Here is a 14,088-nt window from a genome sequence, read left to right on the forward strand (position 1 = left end):
AACCAGATTTTTCCCTGCCCCCCCAATCAAATTATCAGAAGCTGGGGTGGGGGGGGGGGGGGTCAGACTGAAGACTCAGCTTTTAAACGTTATAGCGGACCCTGGTCTTATTCAAATCAACTACACATTATAATAATTTTGAATACACCAAATCAGTTCACAAAGAAAAAAAAAAAAATATTTTGTCACTTCAGCTTTGAACACTATGTGCAGTCAGTTTCCACCAACTGAGTACACGCCTTTTGGGTTAGCCTGAGCAGTTCAAAATATTAGTCTGAAAGAAAGCTGAAGATGGGGAGCCGCTTGGCTTCCTGGGTGTTTCCAGCTGCTGCAGATTCTTCTTCATTCTCTGGCTGAGCCGAGGATTCCCATCTCTCCTCTCCTTTAGGGTCACCTCTCCTCCAGGGAGAGAGCTGTAGCTGCAGTCCAGCAGCCGCAATGTTGTTTGGTCGTGGAGGGGACACTGGCGCAAACAATGGCAGGTTCAGAATGACAGGAGAAGATTCTGGGGACGAAGGACCAACACTTGCAAACGGATTGGATGTTGGTGTCACTGGGCTGGATGGTGAAAATGGAGACAGGGATGTAAGGGAAGAGGCTATGGAGGAGGAGAATAGGGAGAGTGAGGAGGAGGAAGATGAAGAGGATGAAGAAGGGAGGCCCGAGCAGCTGACGCTGTGTCTGAGAAGAGGTGGTCTTTGTCCTTTGCCTGCATTGCTGAACCTCTGCTCCTCAGCATTATGGATAAAGTGACACCGGGAACCATATGGACAGAAGCCAATGGTGTGATAAGTCCTGCACAACTCGGTCTTGTACTTGGGATGACGGTGCAGCCCTCGAAGCTCTGCTGTTCCATGTGCAAACTGACACTTTGAGCCATACTTGCAGGAGCCGCTCTCATGGAAAGTGCGACAGAGCTCTGTCTTGTAGCGGGATGAAGGGGACCTTGTTGCTGAGGACGACTTCTTGCTATCCTCGATCATGCTCACAGATCGGTCGGCTTGGAAAGGGATGAGACGGAGAGAGTGTGAAGAAGGCAGCTCGGCCTCCCGACTCCATGGAGTTTGCAGCGGCCAAGCAGTAGTGTCGGTTGAAAGTTCTTTACATTTTGTGTTCTCATTGAGGTTGACTGGACAGGAGGAGTGTGTGCTGGGATGTTCCTCTCCACCACTTTTCAGACTGACCCCAGAAAACAGGGACACAAAATCCTGTGGAATAGGTAGGAGGAAAAAAAACAAAACACGTTAAGGGCCAAGAAGCAAAAATCAGGGCATCTTAATAAACTTGTTAAAATGGTTGTAAAGGATCCAGGTTTTTTGTTTTTTAACATTCTTTGTGCAGCATCCCCCCCCCCACCTAAGCTCCCCCCCCCCCCCTCGATTTAGCAATGTACACTGGGAGTCTTGGCTATCTTGGGACTCCCTCTTGAGGGCTGAAGTCAGAAGCGGGAGCTTTTGCCTCTCACGGCTGTCAGCCAGTGAGAAGAGAGCGGGTGGGGCCGAGCCACAGCTCCATGTGTGAATGCACTTGGAGCAGCTTGCTATGGGGGCACCCGACAGGTGGGAGGGGCCAGGAGCGCCAGAGAGGGACCAGAGAAGAGGACTGCACTGTGCAAAACCAATGCACACAGCAAGCATACTTTAAAAAAAAAAAAAAAAAAAAAAACACAGCCTTTAGAATCACTTTCAGGCAATTCTTATGAAAAGGCCCTAAATTTATCATCCATGATCAGATGATACCTGAAGTCAAACAGCTTCAAGAGTGAAATACATATGAACCATTTTACATTCATTTCTTGCATTTGTGTCACTTATGTGATTCACACCCCTTTCCAGGATGTTTGCACGGCTATTTATTGCTGTGGTTTTGCAGCTGTGTTAGCTACTTGAATGCCTGATAACAAAACAGCAATCACACTACTGAGCTTCCCACTCTCTGCTCCTCCCTAACAATTCTTCAAGCAGGACTATACTGCACATGAACACCACGAACACATTTCATTCATTCTTAATATTAAAAAGCAAACTCATCCATTCAACCATGTCCACATGCTTTCATTTGGGGGGGGGGGGGGGGGGGGTTTGAATTGGAAGCCGGTTACTGTGTGGAAACAATTGGGCTACCGCCTGAATGCTTCCACCTGACAGGTGAGCCCACTGCTTACCCTCAACAGGGATAAAGAGGTAGTACAAAAAAAAACAAAACAAAACAAAACATAAAAAAAAACACAACACACCACACACAAAATACTACATGTCCCAGACGTCAGACGATAGGAAATCAAACATCCTTGCTGAAGGATAGTGGCTCATCAGTAGTGAAGCCATGAAAAGATAGCAACTCCGAAACCTGCACTTTAAATTTAAAGTGGAGCTCCGCCCAAAAAGGGGAAGGTCTGCTTTAAAGGACTGCTCCCCATTAAGGATTGGCACCTTTGGGCGGCGGAGGAGCGCGTACCCAAATTGGACATGTACCGGCTCCCAATTGCAGTCAGGCCACCTAGGTGGTCGGAAACAAAAGGTGTCCTTCCTCCTTCACTCCCCATAGTCTTCTGGGACACGTGACAGGCCCCAGAAGACTACAGGACCATTCATAAAGCGCAGCGCTACTTGCGCATGCGCAGTGGATAACCGGCTGTCAAGCCGCAAGCAGTCACAGCCAGGTGCCCACACTGAAGATGCCAGCCTCCAGGAAGGCCGGTGAAACGGGCTGCGGGGAACACAACACGGGACCGAGGGACAGGCAAGTGGCCATTTTTTTAAGTCAGCAGCTACAGTTTTTGTAGATGCCGAATTATTTTTTGACAGGATGAGTGATACTCTGCTTTAATGTGTAAGAATGGACCTATAGTAAAAGGCATTACAGAGTTGTTTTAAAAGGATATTACAGGACCTATACAGCGTAGAGTTCACAAGGTACGACCTAAACCTGAATCCCAGCCTTACCGTCAGTCTTGCACAAGCGCCACTCCTGTACTTAAATCACTTACTCCAATTTCAATGCACACGGAGCTTCTTAGTATGCCATTAGAAGCTGCAGCAAGACTGAACCAACCTTTCTGATCTGGAGACCATCTAGCCTTTTCCTCCCCAGTGTTACCTCCTCTGGCCCATTCCTTTTATTCCCTGGATTGAAGTTTTCAATCATGGAGGTTTAGCATTACATGTGGCCATTATCCATGGTGGCCTGCTGTTTTCCGGAAGTCACATACAGCCCCTTCCACCAGCCAAGATTTACCTGCATTGCCTAGAGAAGCACAGATTCCTATCGCCCGAAACATGTAGTTCCGGGCATTGGGCAGGTAGTTTTTTTTTCTACCTTTAGCCCTGCTGCGGACAAGCAGCGGGCTCACCTGTCAGGTGGAAGCATTTGGGCGTCAGATTGTTTCCACACAGTGCCATGTCCGCTCCCCTTCTTGTCCTGACCCAGAAGTGATCTTATATCACTTCCAGGTCCCAATTGAGAGATTCCCGGCCATGGAAGTCAGGAAAGAATGTAATGCGGTGTGATATGCACCGCATTACATGCAGTGGAGCACAGTGGAGACATGTGGGGTCTTTTAAACCCTGGATGCCTCAATAAAGAGAACCTGTCCCCTATAATGGGGAAGGGGGAATTTTTTTTTTTTTGTCAATTGTAAAAAATTAAAGTTACACCCAAGAACAGAACACCACCCCCCCCCCCCTCGCACATACCCACAAATGTAAAAGCACGCGTTGGGGCGGCTACGCATGAAAACGTCGATTGCGATACACATGTTATATTGCCGCGCACAACAGAATGAGAGAAATAATTCTAGCACCAGACCTCCGCCGCAATGCAAAACTGATTACCTATAAAAAGAGCTTTAAAAGTGTCGACCTATAGAAAACAAAAAGGTTATTTAAGTTTGTCACCATTTCATGAGCGCGCACAAAATTTTAAGGTTTTACAAGTTGGATATCAAGATGGACACAGTGCAATCTCATCGCTTATATTTTACAAAAAAAATAGGGTAATTTGCTTTTTGCGCCCTAAAATTAACTTGCTGTATTTTTTACTGAAATTTTGCAATATCATGCAACAAAATTGGAACTACCACTATTTTATTCTATAGGCTCTCTGCTTTCAGAAAATATATAATGTTAGGGGGTTTTTATGTAATCTTCAGGCCCAAAATGATTTTTTAAACTTGTGCAACTGGAGACAGGCAGGGAGGGGAGGAGGAGATAAACAGTGCAAAGGTAAAAAAAAATTACCGCCATAAATCCCCTTTTGTTTTTTAAAGCCCCAGACTTTCCTAATATCACCTCCGATTTAAATACAAATTTTGGTTAAAATTTATTTATTTTTATCTGGACATGTAGATTGGGGCACAGATTTAGTCCCTGGACAAGTTTTTAAAAAAATTTCCACACCCCTAGAGATGTACACACGGATGGCTCGGACCACGGCCAACGAGTGCAGTGCAAACTGCTTAAGGATTAAGGATGAGACACCCGCAGACACAAGGAAGGGAGGACAATGTCCTTAAAAATGAAAGGCAGACACCTCCTTCAGAAGAAAAGAGGGAGACATGAAAAACCAGATAGGGAGACTTGCAAGACAAGGCTGCCAGCTCAGACACCCACCGAGTGGAGGTTATGGCGACCACAAAAGCAACCTTCTGAGAGAGCATGAGCAAGGTGAGATCTCTAATATTCTCAAAAAGGTGGTTCCTGAAGGATCAAGAGTCAGGTTCAGGTCCCATGGCACCAACCGGGCGCATGGGGGGTGTTGGGGGGGGGGGGGGGGGAATGGAAGATCGCCAGAGCAGATACTTAGCCCTTAATAGTGCTGAATGCTAGCTTTTGATCAACAGCCCGTTGTAGAAAAGCCAGAATATGAGAAATGGAAAGAGTGTGGATACCACTCCACAGCCTCGCAATATGAAATATAAGCCTTCCAGGTGCAATGGTAAGTAAACTTACGAGCCTTCAACATAGTTGCAAGCACAGAAGCTGGCAATCCCCTGTCCTTCGTCAAAGCCAGATACGGTAAAGCAGGGTGGAATATCAGCCCTTGGCACAGGAGATTCTCATACAACGAAGTCGCCAGGGGGAATAACCAGCCGCACCAAGTCAGCATACCAGAGTCAACGAGACCAATCTGGAGCCATTAGAATAACCATCATTCTCTAGGCCTCTATCCTGCGTAGCAGATGACGGAGAAAAATGAGAACCTTGGTGGGCTGGGAACCTTTGTCTGCCTAACGAAAAAGTTGTTTGTGAGCTTGCAGCACGGCTCCTTGCCCTTCCTGGATTGCAGGAGAAAGGTACTCTTCCCTCTCATAAGATCCTTAATGTTGTCCAGAGTGGCACCAAATAGTTGCTTGCCCTGGAAGGGTAAACTGGCCAAGGCTATTTTTTTTCTTTTTGGATGTTTGGTCTGCCAACCAGCACTTAAGACAGTACCTGCCAAAGAACTACAGCTGAGACTGACAACTTGGAGAGCAGTGGGGCCGCATTCAGGGCAGCAACACAAACATATTCAAGACCCTGTACCAGCTGCTCTGCCAGTTCCACAAAGATTGGAGGTACCCACTCATTACCCAAATTGTGGTGCAAGAGTTTAGCCCACTCAGCAAGTGTCTGAGACACAAAGAGCTGTGGCCAATGGGCCGAGCCCACCATCATAAACAGAGCGGGCGATAGATTCCTCCTTTTCTGCAGGGTTCTACAATAGGAGGAGAGGACACTTCTTCAGAAGGGACTCCTCAAAAAGGATAACACACAGAAAACCGCCTCGAGGCTGACACTTTAGCGGTGCAGACTGGCTTGTGAAACCCAAAAGGAGACACTTCCTCAGTAGCCCCCCCAGAAGGATACTCAATCTTTAAGGTGTCCCACACCACGGTAATGAGCACAGTCACCAGCGCCTTTGCATACGCTGCAACGGCCGTTGAGGACGCCTCCTCACTGTCAGAGCCCGCATCATCTGAGCACATAGGGAAGGCCGGACCCACAACGGCAGAGCCAGACTGCGGCTTGAAACCCTCCTCTGAGGGAGGGGGAAGGGGCACTTTTTACTCGCCTTGCAGCCAAACACCACCTCAACCTGGGAACAAATGATTCCAGGACCACAGAGCGTCCAAGGGGATAGAGGACTCAGGGGGACTAGTGGGGGGGGGGGGGTCTGGAGGAGGGGCACCTGCTTCAGACACCATGGGAAGATCCCATGTTCGATCAGGCACAGGACACCCACGAGGGAGGGAAGAAAATACCCCTAAGCGCTTCTGCAGACCAGGGGGGACCCCAGTAGGACTCACCACCGACCAGGAGAGCTGAGGAGCAGTGCTGTCCGTCTACCAGGAAAGGAGCTCCACGTGTAGCAGAGCGCGCTGGGCAGTTCCAGACCATCAGGAGATGGCCACTCACACAGCACATGGTGGGCATAGCGAGTACCCTGCCAAGCAGAAAACCTGACTGGGAGGGGAGGGCTGACCAAAAACAGTCAGTCAGTGATAAGCAAAGTAAGCCTGGGAAGGAGCTGCTAAACGAGCCCAGCGCCCGAGGGGACCCCGCCACACCCTGCGAGGGGGGAGACGCATGCACTTACCAATCCAGCAGGAGATGCAGGTAACACACCTGAGACATATCTGCCTCCCGCATAGGTGGGGGGCTGTCAGACATGGTGACACGGACGTCAGGTACCTAGTCATGTGTCCCTGCGTGATGTTCAACCCGCTGGCAGCCCTGGTCCAAAGTAGGACTTGTTGTGGCCAAGCCAGCACTGAGCCAAGGTACACACACACACGGGACATTACAAGGATCTATAATATCCAGCCGGTCAGTTGATTGAAGATCTCCTCCGCCAAAAGCAGAGGAAAAACAAAACAAAAAACTCTTAAGGAACCCCAGGTCCCAGCAGGGAGCCAGGTTCTTACTCCTACACTAGGCAGAAAAAAAAAAAAAACTAGTGTGTATGGAGCCTTATAGACACCCTTCCCTATCAACACTAAAATGCATGTAAACGAAGGTAGGTGCTACATTTATATGTATTATAGTGTTTGTTACACTTAAGGGGCCTTTTCCCTTCAATACTGGCACTTTGAGGTTGGCGCCCTCTTATTTTACATTCAAAGAGCCACCAACTGCCACAATGAAAGGGAGTCTGCTCCACGGGGCACACCTACACAGAGCCACCTACCTCCACAATCATAGGCAGGTCTGCTCCACAGGGCAGACCTAAACAGAGCCGCCTACCTTTAAACGTGACCTATAAACTGTAGAACTTAGTTGAACAAACTGAAATCTTTTTATTTTGGGGGGTGTTGAGTAAAACTAAAATAATGTGGTTGCACAAGTGTGCACACCCTCTTATAACTGGGGATGTAGCTGTACTCAGAATTAAGCAATCACATTCAAAATAATGTTAAATAGTCAGTACACATGTGCCATCATTTAAAAGTGCCTCTGATTAACCCCAAATAAAGTTCAGCTGTTCTAGTCAGCCTTTCGACATTTTCTTAGTCGCATCCTACAGCAAAAGCCATGGTCCGCAGAGAGCTTCCAAAAAGCATCATAGGGATCTGATTGTTAAAAGGCATCAGTCAGGAGAAGGGTACAAAAGAATGTCCAAGGCATTAAATATACCCTGGAACACAGTCATCAAGTGGAGAAATATGGCGCAACAGTGACATCATCAAGAACTGGATGTCCCTCCAAAATTTATGGAAAGACGAGAAGAAAACTGGTCTGGGAGGCTGCCAAGAGGCCTACAGCAACATTAAAGAGGCTGCAGGTATATTTGGCAAGTACTGACTGTGTGGTACATGTGACAACAATCTCCCGTATTCTTCATATGTCTGGGCTATGGGGTAGAGTGGCAAGACTGAAGCCTTTTCTGAAGAAGAGCATCCAAGATCGGCTAAATTTTGCAAAAAACAAAAAAAGACACATCTGAAGTCTCCCAAAAGCATCAGAGAAATTGTGTTCTGGTCTGATAAAACCAAGGTTGAACGTTTTGGCCATAATGCCAAAAGATATGTTTGCCACAAAAACAACAACACTGCACATCACCAAAAGAAAACCATACCCACAGTGAAGCATCATGCTTTGGGGCTGTTTTTCTTCAGCTGGAACTGGGGCCTTAGCCAAGGTAGAGGGAATTATGAACAGTTCCAAATACCAGTCAATATTGGCACAAAACCTTCAGGCTTCTGCTAGAAATCTGAACATTATTTATTTATTTATTTATCGAGTTTATATAGCGCCAAAGGGTTTGCTCAGCGCTGAACATGAAGAGGAACTTCATCTTTCAGCATGACAATGACCCAAAGCATACATCCAAATCAACAAAGGAATGGCTTCACCAGAAGAAGATTAAAGTTTTGGAATGGCCCAGAGCTGATTCCGATGGAAAATCTGTGGAGTGATCTGAAGAGGACTGTGCACAGGAGATGCCCTCGCAATCTGACATATTTGGATGGTTTTTGCAAGGAAGAGCGGGCAAATATTGCCACATCAAGATGTGCCATGCTGATTTCAGTTTGTTCTTCAACGGAATCACAGTTTTATAGGTTACATTTAGTCCTCATGCACACTGGATGTTTTTACAGCAGCTATTTTTGGCTTTTGGTGGAATTTTTTTCCTACAACCAGTAATCTCCCGAGCATGTTACCCTATGTGTCCGTGCGCACATAGGCTTAAATCTGCGTTTTTTGGCAGGAAAAAAACCCCCAGAACAAGTGGGTATCTAGGTGTTCTTTTTAGTTGTAAAAACGCTCTTAACACTGAAAAACGTGGCAAGCCAGCGTTTTTGGACTTTGAGAAAAAAAAAAAAAACCATGCTAATGCAAAACTGCTGAAAAACACACGCTTTTAAACAGCTAATGTTACCAGCGTTATTAAAACACCCCATGGAGCCCAAGGGTGGAAAACGTTATGACTTGATTTATCTTTGCCTCTTTTTTACATCACAGAAACCTGACATTTTAACAGGGGTGTGTAGACTTTTTATATCTGTACACAGGGCCACATATCTCCACAATGAGTCCATGGAGGGAGGGGGGGGGGGGGGGTCCTGCAGAATTTTACAATGACTACATGGACTGCAGAGCCTCAATAAGATCCAAGAGGGAACTTTCTAGAGCAACATTTCCCAAGCTAAGTTTTCCTATTTATACAGAGGGAGAGCCAATCAGCAGCATGCATGCACTGTCCCAGAGAGGGGCCATACCTCCACGTTTACAAGAGCCAGGCTCAGGAGATCTATGCATCTATAGTCCTAGATGCACGCACGGCCCTGGCAAGCCTGCCTCGGGGACGACACCATGCGCGCACAGCCCTGGCAAGCCTGCCTCGGGGGGGGGGGACACACACACACACACACACCATGCGCGCACGGCCCTGGCAAGCCTGCCTCGGGGACGACACCATGCGCGCACAGCCCTGGCAAGCCTGCCTCGGGGGACGACGACACCATGCGCGCACGGCCCTGGCAAGCCTGCCTCGGGGGGGGGGGGGGGGGGGACACACACCATGCGCGCACGGCCCTGGCAAGCCTGCCTCGGGGGGGGGGGGGGGGGCACCATGCGCGCACGGCCCTGGCAAGCCTGCCTCGGGGGGGGGGGGCACCATGCGCGCACGGCCCTGGCAAGCCTGCCTCGGGGGGTGCGATTGGGGAGACACCATGCGTGCACGGCCCTGGCAAGCCTGCCTCGGGGGACGACGACACCATGCGCGCACGGCCCTGGCAAGCCTGCCTCGGGGGGGGGGGGCACCATGCGCGCACGGCCCTGGCAAGCCTGCCTCGGGGGGGGGGGGGGGGGGGCACCATGCGCGCACGGCCCTGGCAAGCCTGCCTCGGGGGGTGTGATTGGGGAGACACCATGCGTGCACGGCCCTGGCAAGCCTGCCTCGGGGGACGACGACACCATGCGCGCACGGCCCTGGCAAGCCTGCCTCGGGGGGGGGGGGGCACCATGCGCGCACGGCCCTGGCAAGCCTGCCTCGGGGGGGGGGGGGGGGGGGGGACGACACCATGCGCGCACGGCCCTGGCAAGCCTGCCTCGGGGGGGGGGGGGGGGGGGGGGACGACACCATGCGCGCACGGCCCTGGCAAGCCTGCCTCGGGGGGGGGGGGGGGACGGGACGACACCATGCGCGCACGGCCCTGGCAAGCCTGCCTCGGGGGGGCACCATGCGCGCACGGCCCTGGCAAGCCTGCCTCGGGGGGGCACCATGCGCGCACGGCCCTGGCAAGCCTGCCTCGGGGGGGCACCATGCGCGCACGGCCCTGGCAAGCCTGCCTCGGGGGGGCACCATGCGCGCACGGCCCTGGCAAGCCTGCCTCGGGGGGGGGGGGGCACCATGCGCGCACGGCCCTGGCAAGCCTGCCTCGGGGGGGGGGGGGGGGGGGGGGGGGGGGGGACACCCATGCACGCACGGCCCTGGCAAGCCTGCCTCGGGGGGGGGGGACACCCATGCACGCACGGCCCTGGCAAGCCTGCCTCGGGGGGGGGGGGGGGGCACCATGCACGCACGGCCCTGGCAAGCCTGCCTCGGGGGGGGGGGGGGGGGCACCATGCACGCACGGCCCTGGCAAGCCTGCCTCGGGGGGGGGGGGGGGGGACACCCATGCACGCACGGCCCTGGCAAGCCTGCCTCGGGGGGGGGGGGGGGGGGGGGGGACGGGACACCATGCACGCACGGCCCTGGCAAGCCTGCCTCGGGGGGGGGGGGGGGGGGGGGGGACGGGACACCATGCACGCACGGCCGGCCTTGGCAAGCCTGCCTCGGGGGGGGGACACCATGCACGCACGGCCCTGGCAAGCCTGCCTCGGGGGGGGGGGGGGGGGGACACCATGCACGCACGGCCCTGGCAAGCCTGCCTCGGGGGGGGACACCATGCACGCACGGCCCTGGCAAGCCTGCCTCGGGGGGGGACACCATGCACGCACGGCCCTGGCAAGCCTGCCTCGGGGGGGGACACCATGCACGCACGGCTAAGAAGCAGATGAGCAGGGCAGATTATACATCCATAACCCTAATGAGACAGCCCTCTGATGTATGAACACGTATGCCGTAGAACAAAAAGCACATTTCTAGACAACCCCAATAAGCCATCTCCATAAATTATGCCCCCCTTAACACATTATATAGCCTAATGAGGCACCCTCTATAGAAATCCATGCATGCACGGCACCAATAGGACCACCCCCAGTAGAAACGATGCATGCACGGCACCAATGGGACCACCCCCAGTAGAAACGATGCATGCACGGCACCAATGGGACCATCCCCCTGTAGAAATGATGCATGCACGGCCTTAATGGGAAACCCCTATAGAAATCCACGCATGCACAGCCCCAATGGGACACCCCCTTACAGAAAGTAACACATGCGCAGTCCCACACATGCCAGCCCGCTGAGAAGTCATGTCCTTCCTGTTGAGCCCTCTTGCTACAGCATGTGTTCGCGGCTCTGCAGAGACCTCCAACCACCGGGCCATCTGTAGGGAGCCGTGTCCGCACACACGGGTACAGCAGAACTCCCCGCCCGCGCTCACACACACATACGGGTACAGCAGAGCTCCCCGCCCGCACACAGCCAGGCATTCCCCTCTATAGCACACAGCCAGGCACACCCCCTAAACTTCGATGTAAACTTTGCGGCGCTCCTCACCGTGGGCAGGTGTGCGTCCAGCTCGGGGAAGGGGCTCAGCAGGTTGGACGGCATGTTGAGATCTCGTCCGCTGGCGCACAGCTGCTCCTCCGATTATCCCGCGCCTACCTCGTGTTCCGCACAACTCCGATGTTTGTAAGCAGGGCAGCTGGTGAACCCCTCATATCCCCGCCCCTCCCGGGCCACACCCCCCCCGTTGGTCCCCAACCGCTGCAAAAAGTTTTAGCCTATCCGGAGCTTTCCCTCCTCCTCACCGTCCAGTGAGCGCGAAGGATGCTGGAAGCTCTGCCCCATTCCTGCACAGGCCTCATGAGGGGAGACGGCGGGCTGTGCTTGGTGTGGGGAGGACGGTGCGCGCAGAGCGGCAATGAGGGCCTCCCAGACAGCAGTAGAAGCCTGGCACCAAGTCTGTGAAAACTCGGCCACATCTCCAGTCATCACACACGTGATCAATACAAGAAGTTCTCATTTCTCACACGGTTGGGTGTCAGTCACAGGGGGCGCCGAGCCCAGGCCGTCAGAACCAGCCGTGTGTTCTTACACCCTCAACCACCAGATGCCTTGTCCAGGAACCCTATGTGAGGCCTCATTCACATGGGAGTGCCACAGTGTTCGCAAGGGGTTCCCAGGTGTTCCCGCATTCATGGCAATTGGACGCGATGGGTGCAAAACACACTACTACCAGTCCCACAATATGTGGGTGCAGGGCCCCGAATGTGGACCCTGTACGGGCAAACAGCACTTATACAGGTTTACATGCGGACAGAAAGCCCCAACCACGGGTGTACACTCTAATACACACAGGCAAACAGCTCATACGTGGGTGTACACACGTGCAAACAGCCCATACATGGGTAATCACAGCCCAAACGTGGGTATACACACAGGAAAACACAGCCCATACATGGGGTACACGAGGGCAAACAGCCCGTACATGGGTGTACATTACTACACGCGAGCAAAAATGGCCCATATGTGGGTAATCACAGCCCGAACGTGGGTATACACGCTGGCAAACACTGCCCATACGTGGGTGTACACAAGGGCAAACAGCGCGTACATAGGTGTACATTAATACACGCGCGCAAAACCGGCCCGTACGTGGGTGTGCACACGGGCAAAACCGGCCCGCACGTGGGTGTGCACACGGGCAAAACCGGCCCGCACGTGGGTGTGCACACGGGCAAAACCGGCCCGCACGTGGGTGTGCACACGGGCAAAACCGGCCCGCACGTGGGTGTGCACACGGGCAAAACCGGCCCGTACGTGGGTGTGCACAGCCCTAACGTAAGTGTACACTCTAATACATGTGGGCAAACAGCCCATACGTAGGTGCACACGCGGGCATACGTGGCCCATATGTATGTGCGCACAGCCCAAACATAGGTGTACACTCTAATACGGGCAAACACGGTCCGTACGTGGGTGCGCACGCAGGCAAACAGCCCGTACGTGGGTGCGCACGCATGTGAATGAGGCCTAAGTGTATGGGGATACACTCGGCCCAATCCGACGCATGCGGGTGAGCACACACTGGGGTTGATTTACTTTTGAATGGAATTTCCCTCAGAACGCAGTGAACAGCCACTTGACTACCAGCGATATTCCCGTACATCGCTGGACTTCAAGTGGTTATACGGGGATGATGGCCGAAGCTGCAGGTATCATCCCGGTACTGTTTTTTTTTTTTTTGAGGCAATGGTCATCCCTTTCATAAAAGCAATCCAAACTTCTAATTAGCTGCTGGATTGCTATTACAAGCAACGGGAGGGGCCCTTCACCCCCTCCGTGTCCACCAGGACACCCAAACAACCAGCCGGCACTGCCACCAGCTGATCATAGAGCTGAACTAAGAGCAGAACGGCAACGTTTGGCTCTATGATGTAGGGAGCTGGAAGCGATTACCTTAAAATCACCTCTGGTTTATTCGGAGGCAAAACTTCAACATTTTTAAAAATGAAAAGCATTTGATCACGCTGTTCTTGATGTGATCAAATGCTTTAAGGGTAGAGGAGGGATTTGTCGTCTTATTGACCTCAGATCCCCCCATAAAGAGTACTTGTCATGTGTATTGCTGTCACATTGCTTGTGAATGTCTACATTCCTTGTGACAGCAATAAAGGTGACAAAAAAAACTGTAAAAAAAAAAATTAACATGCCCCCGTGCAAAGGTAAACACACATCGGTCCCACACGTGAGGTTTCCCCGCAATGTCAGGTCATGGGCAGTAATTCTAGCACCACACCTCTGTAAATGTAAAGTAACCTGTAAAGGCTTTGCTTATTGATAGTAACATTTTCATCGTTTGTCACCGTTGCACCTTCCTGTGCAATTTTTAAAGCCTAACATGCTTGGTATCCATTTACTCGGTGTAACATCTTTTATATCTTACAGAACAATTGGGTTATGTATTGCTTTTTTTTTTTTTAATGAAAATGTGAA

The 14,088-nt window shown here is 52.0% G+C and overlaps 1 protein-coding gene across 1 annotated transcript; it reads right to left on the reverse strand.

Moving 5' to 3' along the window:
• Window positions 1–204: 204 nt before the first annotated feature.
• Window positions 205–11,700, reverse strand: LOC149460222 (uncharacterized). Its single transcript, XM_089679872.1, has 2 exons — window positions 11,647–11,700; window positions 205–1,208 (listed from the first exon to the last, which is right to left on the reverse strand). Exons 1-2 carry the CDS (start codon window positions 11,698–11,700, stop codon window positions 270–272), a joined length of 993 nt encoding a protein of 330 aa, XP_089535998.1. The 3' UTR covers window positions 205–269.
• Between the last annotated feature and the right edge of the window lie 2,388 nt (window positions 11,701–14,088).

The sequence above is a fragment of the Staurois parvus genome, unplaced genomic scaffold (assembly GCF_062004578.1).
Source record: "Staurois parvus isolate SC_StPar_1 unplaced genomic scaffold, SC_StPar_1.0 ptg000232l, whole genome shotgun sequence".
In the NCBI taxonomy this organism is placed as follows: domain Eukaryota; kingdom Metazoa; phylum Chordata; class Amphibia; order Anura; family Ranidae; genus Staurois; species Staurois parvus.